We start from the raw sequence: 26,778 nt of genomic DNA on the forward strand, positions 1-26,778 counted from the left end.
AGACTTTTACTATTCAAGTGCTGTAGTGCTAAAACTGTAAATATGTATAAACCATATGATATCATCATCTTTTCCGAGTAGTCAGATCAAATAAAATTTCAAATTCTACTAAACTGTGCAAAATCTGAAAAGGCCTGAGTGAGAAAGTTTGGTCTTAAGCCGCTTGTAGTAGTATTTCAGCAATGTTACAGGTTGGGACACCAGAATTGTACCCATGTGGGGAATCGAACCCGGGTCTGGCGTGACAAGCGAACCACTAGGCTAGTCCATACCCCGTACGAAACAGGAACGTACTATGACATGCATCAACCATGTCCGCGAGACTGACCACAAATCCCGAACAAAGAAACCATGCTGAATAATTATGGATGTGTAAGAAGCACTGCACGTGTAACTTACTTTGTTGATGTGATCTAAGACGTGTTTGTAGTCTTTCTCATTGAAGATCTCGGCCTTAGAACTTGTTGGTGGGCGTGGCGGGGGCGGGGTCTGGCTGCGAGACATCGTACTGTTGGTCCGACCATTCATACTGGGCTGTGAAAAAAAGTACAAAACAACACATGATACCACTTCTTCAAGTTTCCTAACCAGTCGTGACGTTGTTCATAATTTTTGAGAAACTAACATTTTACAACAGTAGCGTTTAATGTTAGTTCTCAGATAATATACCAAACAGGAAGAGAAACGCAACTGTTTTTGGTCAAGTTTTTAAATAGAAGGCATAAACATTACCGCTTACTTTTATGAGATTTCATTTTTTTAAAACTTCCGTTGCTTTTGTTGTTCAGTATACAACGAACTGCTGGCGCGTCAACTTCGTAACTTTTGTTCAATTAATTTATGAAATTCATGGCCTGATTTTACCATATCTGAGTGAGTGAGTGAGTGAGTGAGTTTAGTTTTACGCTGCATTCAGCAATATTCCGGCTATACGGCGGCGGTCTGTAAATAATCGAGTCTGGACCAGACAATCCAGTGATAAACAAAATGAGAATCTGCACAATTGGGAACCGGTGACATCCGTCAACCAAGTCAGCGAGCCTGACCACCTGATCCTGTTAGTCGCCCCTTACAAGCAAAGTCGCCTTTTACGGCAAGCATGGGTTGCTGAAAGCCTATTCTACCCCGGACCTTCACAGGTCTTCCATATCTGAAAGCTCAGATCCATCGACTACCTGTAACTGAATAACCATCCCTTTCCCTCCAAACTAGCGGACAGTCTCCGTGATTTAGTCCCGGCAAGGTCTCTGGTTCGATCCCCGGTCGCGTCATACCAAAACACGTTAAAATATGGCACTTGTTGGTCCCTGTCTGGGGATGTCCTTTAGTATGTACAACAAGGACCGATCGCACTGGAATTAGTATATTGTATCTGAGTTGGGTATTGCGCTAAGCTGCAGCATGGTCTCGGTATTGCGCTAAAATGCGGCATGGTATCTCAGTGAGCTAGCACTATAAAACCAGCTTACGTCTGGACTAGTACAAGCGGCCACACATACACGCGCATGCACGTCTTCATAAGAGCGGAGTATTCTTTAGCGTGAGGTTAAATTCCACTTCACCTTACCTCACCAAACCAGCGTTGTACACACACACCACAAACACACACACACACCCATCCACACACTCACACCCATCCACACACACACACACACACACACACACACACACACACACACACACACACACACACACACACACACACACACACACACACACACAAAACAACACCCACCCATCCACCCAAAAAAACAAACAAACAAAGCAATAACAAAAAAACCCCAAGAAACAAACAAACAAAAAACAACAAACAAAAAAAGCAAAAAATCATACATACATGAAAAACAACCTTAGGCTTCAAACTAGAAAAAAAACATTTTCCCTGCTAGACGTGTATCAGTTTCACCGACTACAGTTAGATCTAAAGAATTCTTTCTAAAGAGTTTCTTTGAAAATAATATGATTACACCTGATATAATCAAGGAATATTAATATTTCTTTTCAAAGTGTAAATAAACGGAACAGTTTCTTTGGTTCGCTGTGTTCGATAATATCGATTGGTTAATGAGCACGGCCGTAAACGTGTCAACACAAGAACAAGAATTTGTTTGTAGCACGGTTCTGTAGGCTCTGTCCGTTAACAAATCAATTTTCTCACGCCTCAGTGCTTTCATTCTTACCAACATTTATTATCGGTAACTCTTCATTCAAGCGTCCCGGATTTTACAGACACTCGTTTTCCAATTTCGACGCGGAGGGAATAGCTCCCACACACTGTTGATTGAAGCGAGACTCATTTATTTATATTAGTTCGGTGGATATGCACGGAGAACTTAATGGTATTTTAATGTTGTAAGGACTAAGGTCATTCCGGGTGGAAACAGCGCACGACTGTAAACAGTTCACCGAATTTTCAGACAAGAGTTCTCACTTCATTGTTAGCGGTACGATATTTATTTTTTTATGTTGTTTTTAAATTTTTGCCGCTATTAGCAATATCCCAACAATATTACGACAGGAAACACCGGAAATGGGCTTCCTACATTGGACCCATGTAGAGCATCGAAATCTGATCTTCGGCGTGACGAAATATATACTAGATAGATAGATAGATAGATAGATAGATAGACAGATAGATAGACAGAGACAAGAGTGTATGTGTGCGTGTCTGTGTGTGCGTGTGCGTGTGCGTGATAGTATTATTCCGCTTTTTAACAAAGGATGTTAAATGATTATATTGCATGAAGTTGATCATATGTACTCGAGTCAATGATAGAAACTTCAACAGCAATCTAGAAATCACGTGCATGAGTGCGTGCATATATTATGGTAGCCACCCGCATTACAGTCAGCTGAGACACCAAGCAAAATTCTAACATGGATACATTTCTCAGACAATATCAGACAATGCATAATGACTCTCAGCAGTTAACTCCTTGATTTATCATCTAACTGTGAGGATGGTGGGGTAGCCTAGGGGTTAAAGCGTTCGCTCGTCACGCTGAAGAGTCAGGTTCGATGGGTACGATGTGTGCAGCCCATTTCATGTGTTCCCTGTCGTGCTGTTGCTGTGATGTTGCTACAATGGACGAAAAAACATACTAACGCCTTAACACATGCTTTAACAATTCGGATGAGTAACAATGTTAAGTTTTCCAAGAATATTCAAATTTGAGGATTGAGAATGTAATTTAGAACCATTATCATTCTCGTTATTTCAAAAACGTTTTTAAAAGTTTTAAAATATTTTATGAAAATGTTACATTTTAGAAATATCAATAAATAGATATTTATTTCAAAACGTGTTCATACACAGTGAAACAAGAAGATGATTTAACAATGTTTTTCAAGCAATCAGCTAACACAACCCTCCCCATAACTTTCAGAGCATTTATTTTAGTTTTGGTCAAACAATATTACATCAATGTTTAAAATGATTGATGAAAATCCATCAGTCCATTCAGAAAATAACCTATCGGGTGTGAGATGAATGCCGAAACATGGATCCGTGTCAATATTATTACGTTAATAAAATCGATACTTAATTAGGCTATTACAATTACTGCTTTGTTCCATAGACGTTCAAAAATGTGTGATCATTAATCGAACATAAATCATGTCGCAAAGACAAACGATTTCGGGATATTGCATGAGCTAAACAAATTTCAATTATCCTGTTTAATACCTAAGGTAAACACCTGTCCACTAGCCTATAGCATTTTCAGGAACGATCACGTAATTCAATAACAAAACATTTGTAGAAAATCAATCCTAATACACATCAAACGTTATGTTGCACATACCGTGTTATACATAATGACTGTGCATTTGCATTAAACACAGACTACATGTTTATCAGAGAAAACAGGATCTATATCCGCTCAATACCTTATCTATTAAGTAAATCTAGTTGTATTAAGCATGTCCTATATAGAAACCTGCGGATCAAACGGTGTATGTTACAAATCTCTTCACATTAAACACCGATTGAAATATCAGCAACAACGGGTCATGACCTGGCTTGTATAAACTTCGGTACACAATTACGCTTCTGATACGACATAAAATCAATAGTGCGATAAATTACGCAATAATTTCTTATCAAGAAATTTGTAATTGGATTTTTCATAATCCAAATATGAAACACAACTTAACAATGTTGAGGTGAGCACTTAAATGGGTATGTAGAATGTGCTCTATTATTTACGTTAAGGGGTCGTCGTATTAATAACTTATAGCTTCACCTTTACATTGTGTCCGGATGTTCTTAAACAAGCGAATATAGTCATGGAAACATATTGGTATCTAAGGACCAGTTATAAACAATGAGATGGTTGTAGTAACTATTGCTGTGAACACCTGTCGGCGCTTTGAGGGCGTTGTCAGCACTGTAACAGGAGACGGTGGAGAAAGCTGGGTTCATGAGATTTTCAGGAAAAGAACTGGGCCTCCTATCACAAAGCACTCAGGTGATCGTAAGTTGTATTAAGTTGTCACTAAGGTAACCTTCATCCACTGTTAATGAATAGGAGTTAAGGTTGACCTTAGAAAAGGTTGTCTCGTGAAGGGTCAGCTGTTCAAGACAGGATCACTTCTAAATGGTCTTGATGGTTTTGAAGGCCTCCCAGTGAAAACAACAACAACAACAACAACAACAAAAACAAACAACAACAACAAACAACAAACAAAAAAAAAACAATGACGAGTCCCCTTTAGCACTGTTTTAGGTTTGGGATGGTATTATTATGATTATTGTTATTAATTAATGACAAGTAAAATAAACCTACCTCCACAAATCATTTCAAAAACAGACTCTGCCTATCACCCATGAACGTTGATTTGCGACAAGAAACATCCTTTCACAACAAAATCTCTTCTTTCCCATAACTTTTCGTGATTGCAACCTCCGCTCGGCTTATGTATAGATGAAGGTATTAATTAAGCCATGTCCAGAATGATTGAATGATAACCTCTATTGATGAATATAAGACTACGCCATGTGCTCCTCTTTTCACAGGTAATAGGCGCTTTATGAGCGTCGTGCCAAAATTCTGTGCTATACCAACCGTTATATCTCCCTTTCAGCTCCCGACTTTGGACGGTTTTGTATTAAAAGAGAGTTCCTTAGAACTGTATTTGTTAAACGTCATACCTGTGTAAAACTCGTTTTGGGGGGACTGTAGAGGCTGGCGTGTTGCTTGTGACCCACACTAATTTACATAATCGGAATTATAAGCTTACGTTTAACTTTGTATTTCTCTCTCCTATGGACGTAATTACTTTGAGGTACCGTTTATACAGAACTGTTAAAGGGACATTCGCATTGTAAAACAGACATGGCAAGCCCCATATCATGACGGCAACGACCGTTGACGCTAAGAAAGATTCAACAATGTCAAGTGTAGGTCTATATTGGAATAAGACAAGAAGACGCAATGGTGTAATATATCTCTCTGTTTTTGAGTTTCTGCTGACCTTGACCCCCGTTGATGACGTTGACGGTCTGGACGAGGTGGAGGCGTTTTGTGACGCGACCGTGGCCGGCCGACTCGTCTCTTTGGACGCGCCGCTTCCCATCGTGCAAACTAACAGGTGGTGACGTCACTCGGGCTGTGCGTTATGTGGTGGGTAGGGGCATGCTCAGTTATCTGCAACACAGAGTCAAACGTGGTCACACTAAGGTGTTATTCTCGTGAGTAAAACTAAACGGTGAGTGATTTGCAGAGTGAGTGAATGAGTGAGTGAGTGCGTGAGTGAGGTTCAACGCCTCACGAACATGAGTGAAAGTGCTAATTCTTCGCTCCGAGTGAGTGAGTTTAGTTTTATGCCGCACACAGACAATCCATTCATCAACACCATGAGTATCGATCTATGCAACTGGGATACGATGACATGTGTGAACCAAGTCAGAAAGCCTGACCACCTGATCCCGTCAGTCGCCTCTTACGACAAGCATGGGTTCCTGAAGCCCAGATGTAATCCGGATCTTCACGAGTCGCCTCGCTCCGAAAGGAATCCAGGTACGAAATGGTCACCTATGCTGCATCCTCGATATCTCCAGGGCATACATTCAGATAAATCTCCACTATACCTGGATGCATCTAGAACTTAGCCCTATGATTTTATTACCTCGGCCTGGTTGTCTGGTCCATACACAATGATAAACAGGCTATATGACGTCACACTGAAGACCCTGGTTGGATACGGCACATGGGCACAATGTGTGAAGCCCATTTCTAGTGTCCCCCGCAGTGATATTGCTGGAACGTTTCTAAAACTAAACTCACTCAACCGTAATGCAAACAGTAAACAAAATACTTGTAAACAAGATTAAACTGAAAAATTCGAACTCATAAACATTTGTTCCATCACGAATGAAATTACGGGACCAGCTTTAGTTTGAGGCGACCCACCTGAGTTGACAGGACGAAATGCCGCGTCCATTTAATGACATATTAACACACAATGTCTTTTAGAAAGTAGTCAAATGCAACATATGTCATAATTGGGATTACACTGGGATATAACACGTTTCTGTCGTACTGAGGCTTCTCGCACCTGTTCGGTTGATCAAACTCTTCACAGACTCGGTAAACGCCCCAGCCACGACACACTGTACGGGATGGGTACCTCCCACCCAGTAATCGTGCATAGGTCTGGGGTGTAGACTGATTGTCTCCTCAGCCAGACAAACACTTGAACCATTAACCATTAACATCAATTATATCTAACTCCCCGTTTGTGTAATGTTCAATACACTCACATGTATATATAAATAACAGCTTCGTATGCCATTAACATCCAACAGAGCTAGATAACGTAATATATGAGACTGTCTATTTATTCTGTACAAGATTTTTATGTACTGAAAGGACGGTATTTCAAAGCGACTGACTCAACAGTTCATCAGCAGTCATTTCGGTGCTGTGGTAGAAATTGAATCCACGAGGGCAACTGTTTAAGCTTGGCAAACAGCAATATATAAACCTGACATGTACCGCTACTTAGAACAATAAACACACTTACACTTGCTGCCTTTGCGTATACAGGCTTCTTGGGGGGTGGGGTTGGGGGTCTCCGTGGGACTCCCTTTCTGTTTTTTTTGGTTACTTTGTTACTATCAAAATGATATATATTCAGAGACTAAGCATTAGTCTGTCCCTTTGTTTACGCATTCAGTTATTGTAGGGGGAGTTTCCCGATCATCGGAGTAAACCCGAACGGGGTTGTAATACGTCAGTGAGTGAGTGAGTGGGTTTGAGTGAGTGAGTGAGTTGAGTATTGTGTCGGTTTATGCAACATTCCACCAATATCGCGGCCGGAGAATGCTGTATGTGCGGAATCGAATCCGGTCTTCAGGCTGACGAACGAACGCTGTAACCATAAAGCTACCCCCACCGTAGATAGTAGGTTTACAGTAAGCCTAATGATTTAATTCAAGTAAACCTAGTAAGATGAACCTAGCACGTTGAACAATCAGTTAACCTCGCCTTGAATAGAATACTGTACTTTGTTCGTAACGATAGTACAAACAATATGGACCAGCAAATCAGGCGGGGCTTTAGCTACAACCAACACTGAGAGCATCACAACAGGCCAAGCTAGTAGAGTATCACCACAGATTGGTTACTGCCAACACCAAGAGCATCACAAAACAAACTCAGTTACTGCCAACGCCGACAGCATCACGGTAACAACTGCTCGTCAAGCTGTTGGTGGACGCATCCCCTGATACCAGAAAGATGGTGATATCGCTTCATAAACCCGTTCACCGGAACTAGCGACATAATTTTCGCAGACTGTTTACAAAACAACGCATGTTGTGTCAGTGATTTAGAGTTAACTGCTAGAGGAACAACACAGGTTTCCCCATACCCTAGCGAACCCCTCACTGATGACATAAAAACAGATAGCTGTGCCACATTACATATGGATGACATGATTACATATGGAGGATGTGCCACAAAGGACTGCTACAAACCTTGTTAGACTCCAGGTCAATATTCATAGCAAAGTCTCCAGTATAGCTTATATCGCCGTCGTTATTTCCTAGGGTTTAGCTCCTCCAGTTTGCATAAATGTCGTCTGCCATTTAAATACCCCTTGTTTCACATTGTCAGACAGTTTCTGTCGTCTGCAAAAGGTGTCGTCTGCTGGCATACGCCATCATCGACCAGTGGCGCTCGCCCCGTTTACAGCACTCGCGCATCCCTCCACGAGCTCTCAAGGGTCAGCGCTTCTTTCCACAAATGATTAATACTTTCAGTATCGATCTCGACAATAGCGACAGATCACAAGTAAGCGCACGTCTTTCGTGCTCACAGCCGCTCGGTTGAACTTATGGATTCAAATCTGTTAATTAGTACAGCGTTTAAAAAGCTATTTGTATTAGGAACGATTGATGAAATACTATAAATTAACAACATATAGATTTCGAATACAGATAAACACGCATTACATTAGAGCTGTGATGATCGGTAGTCAAAACAGACTGCACATGGAAACGTTCTTTAGGGAAATAGGTTGGGTAAGTAGGTGACTTGGTTGCATTAGTGAGGAGTGAGTGAGTGAGTGAGGTCAGGCGCGCGTAAGAGTGTAAATTAGAAGTGAGAAGTCAGTTGGAAGTGTTACAAGCATACACTAGTATAACAGTAATGAAGGACCAAGGGGACGGTGGGGTAGCTTAAGACCAGGGTTCTATTCATCACATGGGTACAATGTGTGAAGCCCATTTTTCGTATCTCCCGTCGTAATATTGCTGGAATATTGCCAAAGGCGGTATGAAACTAAACTCACTCACTCTCTCAAAAAAGAGTACATTTTTACGTCTTAAAACATAATCTTTATTTCAAAATTTATTATACTGCATTATATTAAACACTCGTAATATCAAATGCAATGATGATAAAGTACAACAGTTGACAGAAATACAACTACTTTCTATTCTGCGTTTCTAATAACGCCACAGATGATAAATCAACTTTTTTGACATAGTTAATACACAAACTAAGCCGTAGTGAATGTTCTTACGGTAATCAGTCAGTTTAAGAATCATATCTCGTAAATTGCTGCAGAAAATCAGTGAACTCTGCTGAGGTATTTAAGGAGTGAGTGAGTGAGTTTAGTTTTACGCCACACTCAGCAATATTACAGCTATATGGCGGCGGTCTGTAAATAATCGAGTCTGGACCTGACAATCCAGTGATCAACAACACGAGCATCGATCTGCGCAATTGGGAACCGATGACACGCGTCAACGAGGTCAGCGAGCCTGACCACCCGATCCCGTTAGTCGCCTCTTACGACAAGCATAGTCGCCTTTTATGGCAAGCATGGGTTGCTGAGGTATTTAAGGACGCGAAATGAACAGTTGACATGGGCATCAAAAGCGCTGCCGAGCGACTGTATTAGTTATCGATTCTTATAATATCGATATCCCATTACTGTTCTAGAGATTATTGATATGCAGATTTACAGCAGGGTATGAACTGACAGTCTGTAACAGGCGTCACCGAACGTATTCCGACAGAGGTATTCGAATCAACACAGATGACGTCATTATTGGCGTCTAATCTCAATTGGCCTCAGTCCAGTACAAACACAACCTGCGTTACACTCCTGGTGTAATCTGAAGGGTAACGGGAACACACTGGATGTATCTGTTCTGTGTTCTGTTAGTGATATCTGGATTGTGCCACTGAGAGGCGCCACGGCGCTCACCTGTTGTACAGCTGGTAGGAATGTATACGCACTAATTGCTGATTGTACTAACATTAAATTTAACATCAAAATAAACATTACCCGTGATGCAGTACCTTTTAAGCTGTATGCCACCTGCTGGAGTGTTCTGTGAAATACATATGCTTTTTAATTCTAGGAATAAATGTTTTTTGAGTTTTTTTTGTAATTCCATACATAGCGAAAGCTCACGATTCAAGACCTCGCAGGGCTGGGCGGGTAGCCTTGTGTTTAAAGCATTCGTGCGTCTAGTCAAAGTTCTGGTTCAATTCCCCACACGAATACGATGTGTGAAGCATAGTCTGTCTCACAGTCACTTGACGACATTAGTTTCCCTACTGCCTAGACCTCCCTGCAATGTTAAAGCCCTAGATGAAGGAAGTCTCAATTCTCCCAGTTTCAGGCTCCAAATTTCCCATCTCACTGGGGCTCCATTTCAATTTAAGTGAGTACAAGTCAAAACATTGATTAAAGAACAGCCACGTCTCCTGTTTACTGGGTTCCGTCCTACTAAGTGTGAGAAAAAGTCCAGTTTTAGATTAATTCATTTAACTGGCTACATAAATATTAATCAGTATGGTCTGATACGTCTAAGCACTTGTATATTGCAATACTACGACCCTCCTAATCCTTGCAAACGCGTACAGCGAGCTCTGACAAACGGAAAATGTAAATTGGACGTCTCATAAAGAGGTTCTGCCGCTAGCGTAGAAAACGTTGGCGGTCTGGTACGGAATTGATATTATATCAATCTCATTGTGTGTTACAGAACTACACTGAATAGTCGGTAAAACACATTGCAGGCGTAATCAGCGGACCAGAGGCATTGTGAATCATTTTACGACCTTACCAAAAGGTCTGCGATTTCTTGTTGCAATACTATTGAACGACACCTTAAGCCTCTTTCTCTTCACCCCAGTTAAGGTATGCTGCCTAAACGCCGACATAAAATATAGAAATACGATGGTATTAAAGTTTAAAATTAAAATTCATTTGTAAATATCATTTTCTTCTGAAATTAGAATTCAGTGTAACCAGAGTTTGTTTTTGGTGCGTATTTTCACTTTCACAGGAGAAAATTCGGATCGGCTGAACGTAGTTCATTATCTGAATAGGTTAATGAGACTCATGTTCGAGTTGGTGAGTTTAGTTTTACGCCGCACTCAGCAATATTCCAGCTATGTGGCCCCGACCTGTAAATAATCGAGTCTGATCCATACAAACCAGTGATCAACAGAATCAGCATCGATCTGCGCAATTGGGAACCGATGACACGTGTCAACCTAGTCAGCGAGCCTGACCACCCGACCCCGTTAGTTGCATTTCAATTTAAACGGGTTTATCAACATCTGAGACCAAGGGTTAGTCTAGGTGAAGCACATTTCTGGTGACCCTTGAGGTGACTTTGCCTGAATTCTGCTCATACCACCATATAAGAGAACACCGTGATAGTGCTGGAATACTGCTAAAGCGGCGTGTATCCATATTCATTCTCTCAAGACGCCAATACTCCTCAACCTTACATTGTAGCCTATGATCTCCTACAGGGGTGTTGGGGAAGTCAAGTGGTTAAAGCATTCACTTGTTAAAGCAATCGGTCGGGGTCCGATTCTCCACACTGGAGCAATGTGTGAAGCTTATTTCCGTTGTCCCCAGGCGTGACATTGCGGAATATTGCTAAACCCAACTCACTCCTACATGTATATAACGTGACATTAGTCATGAACATGATTCGTAGATCTGACAACATGTTAACGGGAAATTTCATTTGAGTGAAGTGAGGAGAAAGAGGCTTAAGGTGTCGTTCAATAGTACTGCAACAAGATCGAGGCGATGGCTTTACGACTGAGACAGGTGTGTTGACTCTCAGAGTTACAGTAAATTAGCTTTACGTAATAAAACAATAAATAACGTTGTAAATGGCACTTAGTAAAGGTAAACCAAAGTCTACAGTCACTTCAACCGACAACATAACAAACCCTTGTGACTGGGATTACATGAAGTGTACAAACGTATTGTGGAGTGACGACGCTATACATTTCATTACCCATAATGGTAGGGGGGTGCTGACATCTGGCCTAGTGTAATCAGTGAGTGAGTTTAGTTTTACGCCGCACTCAGCAATATTCTAGTAATGGCGGCAGTCTGTAAATAATCTAGTCTGGACCAGACAATCTAGTCATCAACAATATCTATATCCGTAATTGGGACCCGATGACATGTGTCAGCCAAGTCAGAGAGCCTGGCCACCTGATCCCGTTAGTCGCCTCTGACGACAAGCATGGGTTACATCATTCATACGATCACGTAAACAAGTATCAAATGAGATTTTAACAAACCCCTTTAATGGCAGTGGTGTAAGCCTTGAGGTTGAAGCGTTCGCCCTCGCCTAAGGCTAGATTAAGGCTTAGTCTCGGATTATAATTTTGAGAGTAACAAACAAACCAATTTACATTGAAAAGGGGCCCCAGGGAGACCAGAGATTCTGAACCTGAGGAAGTCTAGATTTGTGTCATTTAAAGCTTTAGCACTGCAGAGAGGGGTAGGCAGTCGGAAAATTAATCTGGTTCGGGGACTGTGGGACAGACTAGCCGAAGGTTACATATGTCATATTTGGGATTTCACTTTCTTAGTAAAGTACAAATTCTAGTACTTTTTTCGGTTGAGTCCCATCCGGGATTCGAACCCGCACCCTCAGAGTCAGGCACCTAATCGCCAGCACACAAAGTCAGCCGCCTAGCCCGCTCAGCCACCGCGACTTCCGGTGGCTGAGCGGGCTAGGCGGCTGACTTTGTGTGCTGGCGATTAGGTGCCTGACTCTGAGGGTGCGGGTTCGAATCCCGGATGGGACTCAACCGAAAAAAGTACTAGAATTTGTACTTTACTAAGAAAGTGAAATCCCAAATATGACATATGTTGCATTTGACCACTTTCTAAATGGCATCGTGTAATCATAGCCGAAGGTTACAATGGCGTGCAACGTGATGAGCCCATTGCTGGTGTTCCTCGTCGTGACATTGCTGGAGTATTGCAAAAACGCGGTGTAAAACAAAACTCACTCACTTAACTGACTCCTAATCAGACAGAAAGCTTACTTGAAACGTAGGTACAAAGGTCCACCTCATGTCTTGCTTCTACTCCGTCGGGTACAATAGGGCATAACACACCCCTGGGTACAGAGGATGATATCGTATGAGGGTGAAAACACAACAAACGACTGAATCTTTGTTTACAGGTTGTCAACAAACACTTCCGGCTGCACAGGATCACCTGATTGGTCATCGGTCGACATCAAATGACCCGACAACGCTGCCCATACAAATAGCCCTCTAACAAAGCGACAATGGAATACATATGTACGATCTGAATCGCGCCACGGGCATGGGAGTTATTGCCGATCGATATTTTGTCAAGAGATTGTAAATATGTGGTGTTAATGGTGCGTGAAAATCGTAACAGCGTGACTGGAGGTTGTGCCAGCTCGAAGAAGGGCGATAGAAGCAAGCCAAACACAGAAAGCTCCGGAAAGTTACCTGTACACATATTTAAGAAAAGATGTGACTAATTTTCTTTAACATTGTCCATACAAACTGATAAACCACAAGACCATAGGAATCAAACAAAAATTACCCCCAAAACAAAAACAAAGAAGTAACAAAAACCCAAAAACATAAATTAAAATAAAATAAAATTTTAAAATAAATACAAACATAAAATAAAATAAAATAAAATAAAATAAACAAAAGAAAAACACACACACACAAAACCCCCAACAACATATTCTGAAACATATATTGTATTAATACCACACAAAATACTGAAAACCATGAGTCAGATATAGTCCAAGTTAAATACTCACTGCTGTTTTGTGAAACGATCCTGGTTAGATATAGAGCTTGCGCAAACAGCAGGTGTTGGTGCATAGAGACCTAGCGGTTTGGGACAGGTAGTACGTCACGTAGCGTTACCAAAATATATTGTGACTAATACTCAATGTTACAATCAGTGGGATTTCGATTTCGTAATCGTTTTTATCTTATCTGCACGAGCTCCTTTGAAAATGATTTTGTCTACACAAATTTTATCTCAATTCATGGGAAAAGAAAGTACATGAATACGGGGATTGAAACTTGAAAGAAGACGTATCTCTGATTATGTCGAGGTGGAATTAATTTACCGAGGACTCCCATACCACGTTTAACATGTATATTGGTTCATACATAAAAACACTTTAATGTTTATCAAACACAGGATATCTTAATCCAAAGTCTTGATAGTGAGTGAGTGAGTGAGTGAGTGAGTGGATGAGTAAGTATGTTTTAGCAATATTGTAACAATATTCCAGCAATATCACGGCGAGGAACACCAGAAATGTGCTTCACACGTTGTACCCATGTGGTGAATCGAACCCGGGTCTTCGGCGTGACGAGCAAACACTTTAAGCGCGAGGCTACCCCACCGTCCCTAAAGTCTTGGCGGGCATTTTGAAGACAAAAGACCATAAAGAAAGTAATGTGTTACAGATACCATCTTCTTTATAATTTGCAAGCATGTCTCCTACCAACCACTTGCCCTGTCATCACAGGATGACGGTATACGGTGGTTTAGCCCAGCGGATAAAGCGTTCGCTCGTTATGCTGAAGATCTGGGTCCGTTCCCACATGGTGTCCCCGTCGTGATTTTGCAGGAATATTGCAAGTGGGGCGTAAAATTATCTCATTCACTCACTCCTACTACGGTATAGCTGTACTCGACGCAGTGTAACTGTGAGCTAAACACAGCCTTGTTTGCTGTATGTGTGGCCGGTTATACATTGAGAGGGAAATCCTCACTAAGTGATTTCCTCAAAACACACTGATAAATTAATTTCACCTTGCCACCTAGGTGTTAACAGAAATGGGTCATGACATTATTTGAGAAGGGGTAGATTACATTCTGTGAATCACTGAGTAACGGGGTAAAAAGGGGTGGTTGCATTACGGTATGGGGCCACCTCACGTCCTGAACCAGGGGGCAGCAGATAAGGTAGAAATGGGTTCGTGTCGGGTTGCAGTTACTGGCGGTGTCGGTGTGGGTCAGTTTGGGTCGTTTCAGTGGAATCGTTTGGACGGGATGGGTAGGCCGAATTGGATAAGCTACTGACGGGTTAAGGCATCGATTAGAATTGATCTTCTGTAACCTATGTTTTCATACGAGGCAACTGGTAGGATGCGGTGGTCATCCGTAAGATGCCACTGTGACGACGTGCAAGCTGGTTTTATAACTGACTGAGACACCATAATGCAGTTAAGCATGATTACCCCACACAGGCACATTATGCTGACTCCGAGCCGACCAGTTCCGGTTGTACCCATTAATGCCGACCGCCAGGCAGGGACCAACAAGTACCATATTTTAAGGTCCACATGACGCGGGCGGGGTTCGAACCCACGACCTTCAGCTCTCCAGGCCAACAGTCTAACCACTACACCACAGAGGAGGTCAAGTATTGTAGGGGAGCGGTGCTGAACTCATGAGGGGCAGGAAGGAGTTTAGAATGGGTTGACATTGAAAGGCCGCCATACAGCTGGAATATTGCTGAGTGCGGCGTAAAACTAAACTCACTGAACTTGAAGGGATGGTTCGTAACGGGACAGGGTCTAGTGAATTCTACATATAACGGTCTGACCCAAGTTCAGAGTTGTGGAACGTTCTTCAATACCCGTAGAGCAGATGACGTAACCAACATAACTGATTTTTCTTCGACTCCACCGACATTTATCACACGTCAGTCTAAATGTGTGTGATATAACTCCTGGTACAGAAGTAGTTATTAGGGCAAACTACATAAATCCAAACGCAAATATACGTCTTACGTCAGTTGCTCGCCTGTAAGTGGCGATAATCAATATTAAGTCCCTATTACCATGATTACGATACGCCTCTCTGATAACGTCACTGTATGCAGTACTAGAGTACATGTCAAACCGTAAACCCCTTTCACATAATGCTGTTCTTGCGATGTCTTTGTGATAATCTTTCTCTCTACACAATATTACCGAAACCCTTTTTGTACGAAAGCCTCTCACGTCCATGTTTTATCTTGGAATTTCAAGGCACTTAGTTGAAATATGTACGTTAAATGGCCCTAGCAGGCTTTCGTGCGACAAGTACGTTCCAGGGAAAAATATTGGTATCTTCAGAGGGATTAATCGGAATGACAAATTAATCCATACAGAACCAGCTGATATAACTTATCTATAGATTACTCCCCAGGTGTTCTACAATTACTCATCGTGCATTTTACAACCAATCACCATATATAGTTTACAAGTATTCACCATATATCATACGATTATTCACCTATTCTACAATAATTCACCATATATTCAACAATTATTCACAAAGTATTCTACAATGATTAAACATTTATCCTACAATTATTCATCATAAATTCTACAATTATTCACCACGTATTCTACAATTATTCACCACGTATTCTACAATTATTCACCACGTATTCTATAATTATCCACCACATATTCTACAATTATCCACCGTGTTTTTCCTGCAATTGTTCATCGTCTACTTTAAAACTGTTCACAATGCATTCAGATACTATTCGCCATGTATTCAACAATTATTCACCATGATTCTACAGTTGTTCACTACTTATTCCTCGATTTTCCACCATATATCCCAAAATTTACAGCGACACTCCCAATAACACGAAGTCTTACTCACGTCATCTCGTTCACTCTTGTTGATTTAACATATGGTACCTGTCACAATGAAGAGCGACTGTTACTAGGAAGTTGACCTTATTATCTCCCCTGACAAGCAAGTGACTATGACGTCTGTATAAATCTCTGACTTATCTGGAGGACTGAACAGATATATGCCGGGGTCTCCCAAGTAGACAGTGTTTGGTCCATGCTTATAAATACAAGTAGAGAAAATATTTTTTACACGCGTAATGCTTGAATATCAATATATATATGACAAGTCTTGTTTTGTTACATGTACTGCAATGTCCTTAGCGACGGCGTTAACAGCTGCCCTGTTTTATTGATAATTAGTCTCAAAAGACTTCACGCCAGCTATGAGAACAATTTGTAATGTCGTTGTAATTACTAGAATTGTGTTCTATACGAACCAGTGACACGCTAAAAACTCGAAACAATGACACTCTAGAACATACGAACCAATAACACGCTAGAACTCCCTTACACCGCGTTTATAAGAGAGCGCCTGGGTCCAAAGTCTATGAACTAGCGTAACGGTACATATTGATTGAATGCCACCTTACAATCTCCACACACTGTATATGTCTCACAGAATGTTCTCTATCGCTGTCATTATAGCAGCAAAGTCTATAACATACTGCACCATAACCGTGAAGATCCAGGTTAGCAAAGTCTATAACATACTGCACCATAACCGTGAAGATCCAGGTTAGCAAAGTCTATAACATACTGCACCATAACCGTGAAGATCCAGGTTAGCAAAGTCTATAACATACTGCACCATAACCGTGAAGATCCAGGTTAGCAAAGTCTACAATATACTGCACCATAACCGTGAAGATCCAGGTTAGCAAAGTCTATAATATACTGCACCATAACCGTGAAGATTCAGGTTAGCAAAGTCTACAATATACTGCACCATAACCGTGAAGATCCAGGTTAGCAAAGTCTATAACATACTGCACCATAACCGTGAAGATCCAGGTTAGCAAAGTCTGTAATATACTGCACCATAACCGTGAAGATCCAGGTTAGCAAAGTCTACAATATACTGACTGCACCATAACCGTGAAGATCCAGGTTAGCAAAGTCTATAATATACTGCACCATAACCGTGAAGATTCAGGTTAGCAAAGTCTACAATATACTGCACCATAACCGTGAAGATCCAGGTTAGCAAAGTCTGTAATATACTGCACCATAACCGTGAAGATCCAGGTTAGCAAAGTCTACAATATACTGACTGCACCATAACCGTGAAGATTCAGGTTAGCAAAGTCTATAATATACTGCACCATAACCGTGAAGATCCAGGTTAGCAAAGTCTACAATATACTGACTGCACCATAACCGTGAAGATCCAGGTTAGCAAAGTCTACAATATACTGCACCATAACCGTGAAGATTCAGGTTAGCAAAGTCTACAATATACTGACTGCACCATAACCGTGAAGATTCAGGTTAGCAAAGTCTACAATATACTGACTGCACCATAACCGTGAAGATCCAGGTTAGCAAAGTCTACAATATACTGCACCATAACCGTGAAGATTCAGGTTAGCAAGGTCTATAATATACTGCACCATAACCGTGAAGATCCAGGTTAGCAAAGTCTACAATATACTGCACAATAACCGTGAAGATTCAGGTTAGCAAAGTCTATAATATACTGCACCATAACCGTGAAGATCCAGGTTAGCAAAGTCTACAATATACTGACTGCACCATAACCGTGAAGATCCAGGTTAGCAAAGTCTACAATATACTGCACCATAACCGTGAAGATTCAGGTTAGCAAAGTCTACAATATACTGACTGCACCATAACCGTGAAGATCCAGGTTAGCAAAGTCTACAATATACTGACTGCACCATAACCGTGAAGATCCAGGTTAGCAAAGTCTACAATATACTGCACCATAACCGTGAAGATCCAGGTTAGCAAGGTCTATAATATACTGCACCATAACCGTGAAGATCCAGGTTAGCAAAGTCTACAATATACTGCACCATAACCGTGAAGATTCAGGTTAGCAAAGTCTACAATATACTGCACCATAACCGTGAAGATCCAGGTTAGCAAAGTCTGCAATATACTGACTGCACCATAACCGTGAAGATCAAGGTTAGCAAAGTCTATAATATACTGCACCATAACCGTGAAGATCCAGGTTAGCAAAGTCTACAATATACTGACTGCACCATAACCGTGAGGATTCAGGTTAGCAAAGTCTATAATATACTGACTGCACCATAACCGTGAAGATCCAGGTTAGCAAAGTCTATAATATACTGACTGCACCATAACCGTGAAGATCCAGGTTAGCAAAGTCTACAATATACTGCACCATAACCGTGAAGATCCAGGTTAGCAAAGTCTGTAATATACTGCACCATAACCGTGAAGATTCAGGTTAGCAAAGTCTACAATATACTGACTGCACCATAACCGTGAAGATCCAGGTTAGCAAAGTCTATAATATACTGACTGCACCATAACCGTGAAGATTCAGGTTAGCAAAGTCTGTAATATACTGCACCATAACCGTGAAGATTCAGGTTAGCAAAGTCTATAATATACTGACTGCACCATAACCGTGAAGATCCAGGTTAGCAAAGTCTATAATATACTGACTGCACCATAACCGTGAAGATCCAGGTTAGCAAAGTCTGTAATATACTGCACCATAACCGTGAAGATCCAGGTTAGCAAAGTCTACAATATACTGACTGCACCATAACCGTGAAGATCCAGGTTAGCAAAGTCTATAATATACTGACTGCACCATAACCGTGAAGATTCAGGTTAGCAAAGTCTACAATATACTGCACCATAACCGTGAAGATCCAGGTTAGCAAAGTCTATAATATACTGCACCATAACCGTGAAGATTCAGGTTAGCAAAGTCTACAATATACTGACTGCACCATAACCGTGAAGATCCAGGTTAGCAAAGTCTATAATATACTGCACCATAACCGTGAAGATCCAGGTTAGCAAAGTCTACAATATACTGACTGCACCATAACCGTGAAGATCCAGGTTAGCAAAGTCTACAATATACTGCACCATAACCGTGAAGATCCAGGTTAGCAAAGTCTATAATATACTGCACCATAACCGTGAAGATTCAGGTTAGCAAAGTCTATAATATACTGCACCATAACCGTGAAGATCCAGGTTAGCAAAGTCTACAATATACTGACTGCACCATAACCGTGAAGATCCAGGTTAGCAAAGTCTATAATATACTGCACCATAACCGTGAAGATTCAGGTTAGCAAAGTCTATAATATACTGCACCATAACCGTGAAGATCCAGGTTAGCAAAGTCTACAATATACTGCACCATAACCGTGAAGATCCAGGTTAGCAAAGTCTATAACATACTGCACCATAACCGTGAAGATCCAGGTTAGCAAAGTCTATAATATACTGACTGCACCATAACCGTGAAGATCCAGGTTAGCAAAGTCTACAATATACTGCACCATAACCGTGAAGATCCAGGTTAGCAAAGTCTATAATATACTGCACCATAACCGTGAAGATCCAGGTTAGCAAAGTCTACAATATACTGACTGCACCATAACCGTGAAGATCCAGGTTAGCAAAGTCTATAATATACTGCACCATAACCGTGAAGATTCAGGTTAGCAAAGTCTATAATATACTGCACCATAACCGTGAAGATCCAGGTTAGCAAAGTCTACAATATACTGCACCATAACCGTGAAGATCCAGGTTAGCAAAGTCTATAACATACTGCACCATAACCGTGAAGATCCAGGTTAGCAAAGTCTATAATATACTGACTGCACCATAACCGTGAAGATCCAGGTTAGCAAAGTCTACAATATACTGCACCATAACCGTGAAGATCCAGGTTAGCAAAGTCTATAATATACTGCACCATAACCGTGAAGATCCAGGTTAGCAAAGTCTACAATATATTGACTGCACCATAACCGTGAAGATCCAGGTTAGCAAAGTCTATAATATACTGCACCATAACCGTGAAGATTCAGGTTAGCAAAGTCTATAATATACTGCACCATAACCGTGAAGATCCAGGTTAGCAAAGTCTACAATATACTGCACCATAACCGTGAAGATCCAGGTTAGCAAAGTCTATAATATACTGCACCATAACCGTGAAGATCCAGGTTAGCAAAGTCTACAATATACTGCACCATAACCGTGAAGATCCAGGTTAGCAAAGTCTACAATATACTGCACCATAACCGTGAAGATCCAGGTTAGCAAAGTCTATAACATACTGCACCATAACCGTGAAGATCCAGGTTAGCAAAGTCTATAATATACTGACTGCACCATAACCGTGAAGATCCAGGTTAGAATTCAGCAACTCATGCCTTTCGTAAGCGGCCACTAATGGGATGGAATAATCAGCTGCGCTGTCGTGGTTCAAACATGTCATGGGTTCCCAACTGCGTTGACCCATGCTCATGCTGTTAATCACTGGACTGTCAAGCTGTATGGCAGCGGTCTGTAAATAATCGAGTCCGGAGGAGACAGTACACTACAGTGATCAACACGTCACAAGCATCGATCATGCTATTGTACCCGTGAAGATCATAGATCTTCAACAACACATGCTTGTAAAAGGCGACTAACGGGATCAGCTGGTCAGACTCGCTGACTTGGTCTCATACTGATGATCGATGCTCATGAGGTCAATCACTTGATTGCCGGGTCCATGTTCGATTAGGTAGAGAATGTGGAGGTATGGCCAACCCCGTACACCGTTGCTGCCAACCTGTGGTTTGTGAAACTCGGTTTATGGTTTGTGAAACTCGGTTATGGTTTGTGAAACTCGGTTTACGCTTTGTCGGGGTTCAGCGGAATTATTACTCACTGCGGTGTAAACCAACATGAAGTCACACACACTACCTGCATTAATGGACGGTACAGAACATATGTAATCGACACCATCCACGCCGTTATACATTACATGATTCGTGACGCTGTACATGCTAACCCTAGTGTGATATAAACACATGTATACCTTACACGAAATAAAACAGGTAAAACATATATGTTAATTCTTTTTTGGAACACAACATACCCGTGGTGCTGGCCGGTCCGACAGTTGCTGTTGGATACCACATACGCCTTAATTCTGATTATATCGCTCAGTGTTGAAAATCTCAGTTTATGTCGTGCCGCTTCCCTGACACAGTGCGGGTGATTGTTCGGGCTTGAAGGTCATGGAACTCTAATGAGACCAGATTGTATGTTGTTTGACGATTATTGCAACTTAATTCGTTCTGAGACAACACCGTACTCACAATGGCACTATCAACGATACATAGAAACATCCCCTTACACACAGGGCTAGGTGGTCATTCCATGTCCAGTTGGTCTTAATTAACCCTATTGTACTGTACCAATACAGCCATCCCGTCAACAGATTAATGTGTTATGGTGTGTTATCTGGGTTACAGTTATAGGTTCTTCTATAGTAACCATATCTCTGGAGACATCATTACAGACTTAGGTATTTTAATGTTACTATCCTGGTATTGATAAATGTCAGCATTATATTGTACATACAGTGATAAACAATGATACAATGAAGGAAGGGGTGGGATTCCCTATATGGGTATAAAGTGTCATGCCCATTTCTGGTGTCCCCCGCCGTGATATTGCTGGAATATTGATAAAAAAAGCGGCGTAAAACTAAACTCATTCACTCACATACAATGATAAAATATTCTGCTGATGGATAGATTAAAGTTGGAATCACAATTAGACATTGCAGTAACAACCACGACATTTTAATCTAGTCTGTAACGAACACAACCGTCCTCATTCTAACAGAACCAAATGCATTTATGTGTACGTTTAATGTAATACTGACTCAAACAGGAATATAACAAATATTGTTATGTGGTATTTACAACATGACATGAAAAATATCAATCACTGCCTTTAAACATGCAAAGAATGAAACAGTATATCTTAGTAGTCATATAATTAAGATGATAGCATTACTGTTGTAACACTTACGTTAACCTTTAGCCAAAGCTTTAACAGTGTGGACGAATCTGTCATCAGCATGGGTAAGTAAATTAGAGGATCTGTATGTCTCTAATAATTATTATGTTACATTTCAGGAGGTACTCGGATGTATCTAAATGACATTATCGAAGCTATGTATAAAACAGTTATCACGTTGCCGGACAGAATGCTGATCATGTATAGCTTTGGACGTTTCTGATTGGTCAGTCACATTGTTTGATTGATTGACATACAACAAGATACGTGTAACGTTTAACCACTATGACACAAATAAACCATGTGTGATGCAGCATATTATATGAGACTACGATTAAATACTGTTATGTTGCTAACAGAACAGACATGATCATAAATCTACCCAGGGTGATACTTCAACCAACACTAATGTCCTACCACCCCCAAAATCATTTCACCAAATAAATAAATAAATAGACAAACAAACAAACAAACAAACAAACAAACAAAATAAATAAATAAATAAATAAATGAATAAATATCACCTAAAACACTTTGGAACAACAGTAACAAGTAACAGCTATGTTAACACCATACCCACACAAATATAATAATATAACAAAAATATGTCAAAATAATCAATTTCAAAAACAATTAAAATCCCATCTCAAACGCACATTTCAGAACCTTAACAATCAATAAGGATTCCTATCACACTGTGCAGCCTGGGTCAACCCCGATTTCCTCTCCCAGTGTATGATTATGGGCCTGTATACAACGTCAGCATGGATTGCAGTAACTGCTTACATAATGACGTCTGGTGCCCTCGAGATATAGACACGACCCACAGAACATTTAGCTAATCTTCTGTCACTGGTCACAAAACGTTTGCAGATAACTCAACAAAATGTAATCTACACAATCGATATAGTTGCTACACGTCTGTCAAAACAAATACCCGACCGCCTTGCTACCGGGTACTTGATCTGGACACGTTCCAATTAACATTGGAATCGTCCGGTACACATGCCCCACAGTGGGACAAATGACTCTTGAATGAATAACAGTCAATCAAACAAACAAATAAACAAAAAAAACCACATCCTACACCCAGTCGTTAACACCAAAGTTTCGCCTGAGTTCAAAGCTTCTTTACATACAACAACCTACCACTAACGTACACAACTCGATTAATACAACACCGCTATAGTGAACACACGAAAATCATTAACCAGATACTCAATTACCATCTATTATTTAGCCTCACTTCTGTAATGAATGCAGGCATGTTCAGTCTTAACTAAACGTTCGTACATACTTTAGATGATTTGTTGAATAGTTCAATCATATAAAGGTGTATGTACACTTTTAGCCAGACAGGTAAAATCTGCAGTGCTGTGTAAACAAACAATGCCTAGTAAAGAAAATCAAACAAACAAGCAACACGGTCACGTACCTTTTAGCGTTTCAGGAAGATGCGACTAGGGTTTGTGGGGTTTTTTTTCCATGTAACAGTTGGGGAGCGTCAGTGCTTACACCTGTAGTTATGTCCACCCGTAGATTTCACTCTGACCGACTGCCGAGCAGTCACGTGACTTTCAGCGTTGACAAGGCAGGCATTACCTATTTCAACCCAGTAGAACAATGCATATTAGAGCTATGGGCAACTCGGATATGTGTCAAGCCCTGACTTGACTCGGTTTCTATTCAAGAGCGTGTTGAATGCGGGCGTTCAATCGCAAGGGAAGCAAGGGGTTGCTACCGGTGCACAGGGTGTGCGGAGTTGGGAATAATGTTCGATTATTATTTGAACTGTCATTTGGTTTTGATTTCAACAAGCTCCAGGCCCCAGCTCCTCAATGCACAGTGATTAGGTTCGCAGAGCGTGAAACAGTATGCATGCCCGGAGTATTCTAATCTTGGTTGTGTACACAAACAAGTAAATAAATTAATCGTTACATAAACAAAATGTTGATTGTGATAAGCACACTCTGTCACAAAGAAAACTCAATTTCTGGTTTATTGACACCTATATGTCTGCCTGCCTGTCTGCTAATGCCAGTATGCAATGCACAGCTTCAATCACTGACCACAAGCAATTTGAAAATAAAACCTATCGGGCTTATAAGAAAAGAGCCGACTAAGCGTATCGGCTAATGAATCAGTGACCAATGAAAAGGCTTCGTCACACTTGAGTGCACACCCACCAGCTAGCTGACATTGTCGTCTGATCTGCAATATTTCACTATTATATAAACCAACACTCGCCCACCGTTCCGTATTGATAGAGATTTAACTAACCGCTTGCTATTACCTACATATATCCCTACCACACTGAGACAGCTTAAGTAATCCGCTGTGTGCCGTCTAATAACGTGCCGGGGCAGTCGGGCAACCTTCTGGTTAAAGCGTTCGCTGGTCACACCACAGACCCAGGTTCGATTCTCCAGATGGATATGATGTGTGAAGCCCTTTTCCGGGGATCCCCCACCATAATCCGGTGAAAAGGTTTGTTCACACACTCATAACTTTCACCCCGTCACTCTATGGCGTTCAGTGGTATTTACACGCGTCTCCGTTCAAAGAGATACTTGGGGTCTCGTCTATCGAAAACACGTTACTGAACATTCAATGAAGATATCAAATGAATCTTCTAAAACACGTTTAGCGGTAGAATGAGTGGTTGGTCACTTAAAACAGTAATTCCCGTTATATCAAGGCGTGTCAGGTTATAGTGGATGGTCAAACGATTCTTGGACACGTTTCACAAAGCCTGTAAGATCTCGTAACTTTTCTTGTAGTACGAGATCTTAGGGTTTGTCAAGCGAGGCCCCAGGTCATAGACGCTTATCGGTTTGTGAAATCCTTGAGCACCGATATGGTGTTGATAAACCTAGAAAGGTATTTGGGGCGAACCGAGCTTTGAATCCGTAATCCATGATTTCATGAACTAAAGGAACGCAACTCTGCACCGCAAACTGCGGACTGCAACGCATATTCATTTGGCGAGTTTTAACGTCTGATTAAATAAGGTAATTATGAAATTTTAGGAAAAGTCATGCCAAACAGACACATAACTTAATATTGAAGTTGTTATCCATACCAATTTGTCCTATTAGTACACCTAAACTTTTAAAATGCCACTAAGACAAGACATCACTTAATAGATAAAACATGTCGGATATCTTATCGTGATCCCTTCCAAACAGAAGTACTGTACTTTAAAGTTCAGGAAAAAATTAATAACCACATTTGAACTTCCTTATCGATCAGTTGGAGACGAAACACAATGTTCATAAAAGTGAAATTTGTCTGTGCTAACCCTGCGTTAACTCTTTATGGTGGAACATTTACGAGCAGATGAGCATTCATAACATGATTGTGAGTGAGTTTAGTTTTACACCGCCTATTCCGGCAATATCACAACAGGGACAAAGGAAATGGCTTCACACATTGTACCATGTGGGGAATCAAACCAAGGTCTTCGGCGTGACGAGCGAACGCCTTAACCACTAGGATACCCCACCAACCCCATAACAACAAGACACTCCTGGATAAATATTCGACTTACAATGAAACCCGGTGTATCCGGACGATTCGTTCATTGTGAAATCGAGCAGACTGACAATTTAATGATCATGAGAATGTAAATACATATAAAGTGCTATCTCCAGGCTAGATGTCCTGCCCTACTCAAAGCGCACAATCTGATTATTACTATCCCGGATAACCCAAACAGCTAGGCGTTAGAAAGTTATGGTCACATGGCTTTTTCCAACTGGGAACCCATATTCTGCTGGGTGTAAAGTATGGGAGTTCCGACTATCGCAGCGCGACGATCGCTTTCAGGAACGGGGCCCAGGTCCTAAGATTTTCGAAGCAGCCTTAGCGCTAAGACAGTCGTAAGTGCCATACATTAGCATTAACTTAATGCTATATTAGCGCTAAGAGTGGGTGAGTGAGTGAGTGAGTTTAGTTTTACTCAGCAATATTCCAGCTATATGGCGGCGGTCTGTAAATAATCGAGTCTGGACCACACAATCCAGTGATCAACAACATGAGCATCGGTCTGCGCAATTGGGAACCGATGACATGTGTCAACCAAGTCAGTGAGCCTGACCACCCGATCCCGTTAGTCGCCTCTTACGACAAGCTGAGTCGCCTTTTATGGCAAGCATGGGTTGCTGAAGGCCTATTCTACCCCGAGACGTTCACGGGTGGTTAGCGCTAAGACAGTCGTACGTGAAATACATTAGCATTAACTTAACGCAATGTTAGCGCTAAGAGAGCTTCGAAAATCTAAGACCAGGACTAT

General features: G+C 41.1%; 1 protein-coding gene across 2 annotated transcripts in view; it reads right to left on the reverse strand.

Annotated features, from left to right (window-relative positions):
- Positions 1-24,086, reverse strand: part of LOC137291527 (uncharacterized) — a 35,474-nt gene extending 11,388 nt beyond the window's left edge. Inside the window, exons 1-3 of one of the 2 annotated variants that reach the window (XM_067822890.1) lie at positions 23,920-24,086; positions 5,476-5,648; positions 400-534 (exon numbers count right to left, since the gene is read on the reverse strand). In XM_067822890.1, coding sequence (XP_067678991.1) covers positions 400-534; positions 5,476-5,577 — 237 coding nt within the window. In that variant the 5' untranslated portion in view covers positions 5,578-5,648; positions 23,920-24,086. Of the gene's footprint in view, positions 1-399; positions 535-5,475; positions 5,649-16,461; positions 16,498-23,919 lie in introns of those variants that run through there. The other variant, XM_067822892.1, reaches the window with a different exon arrangement.
- Between the last annotated feature and the right edge of the window lie 2,692 nt (positions 24,087-26,778).

Source organism: Haliotis asinina, chromosome 7 (assembly GCF_037392515.1).
Source record: "Haliotis asinina isolate JCU_RB_2024 chromosome 7, JCU_Hal_asi_v2, whole genome shotgun sequence".
NCBI lineage: Eukaryota > Metazoa > Mollusca > Gastropoda > Lepetellida > Haliotidae > Haliotis > Haliotis asinina.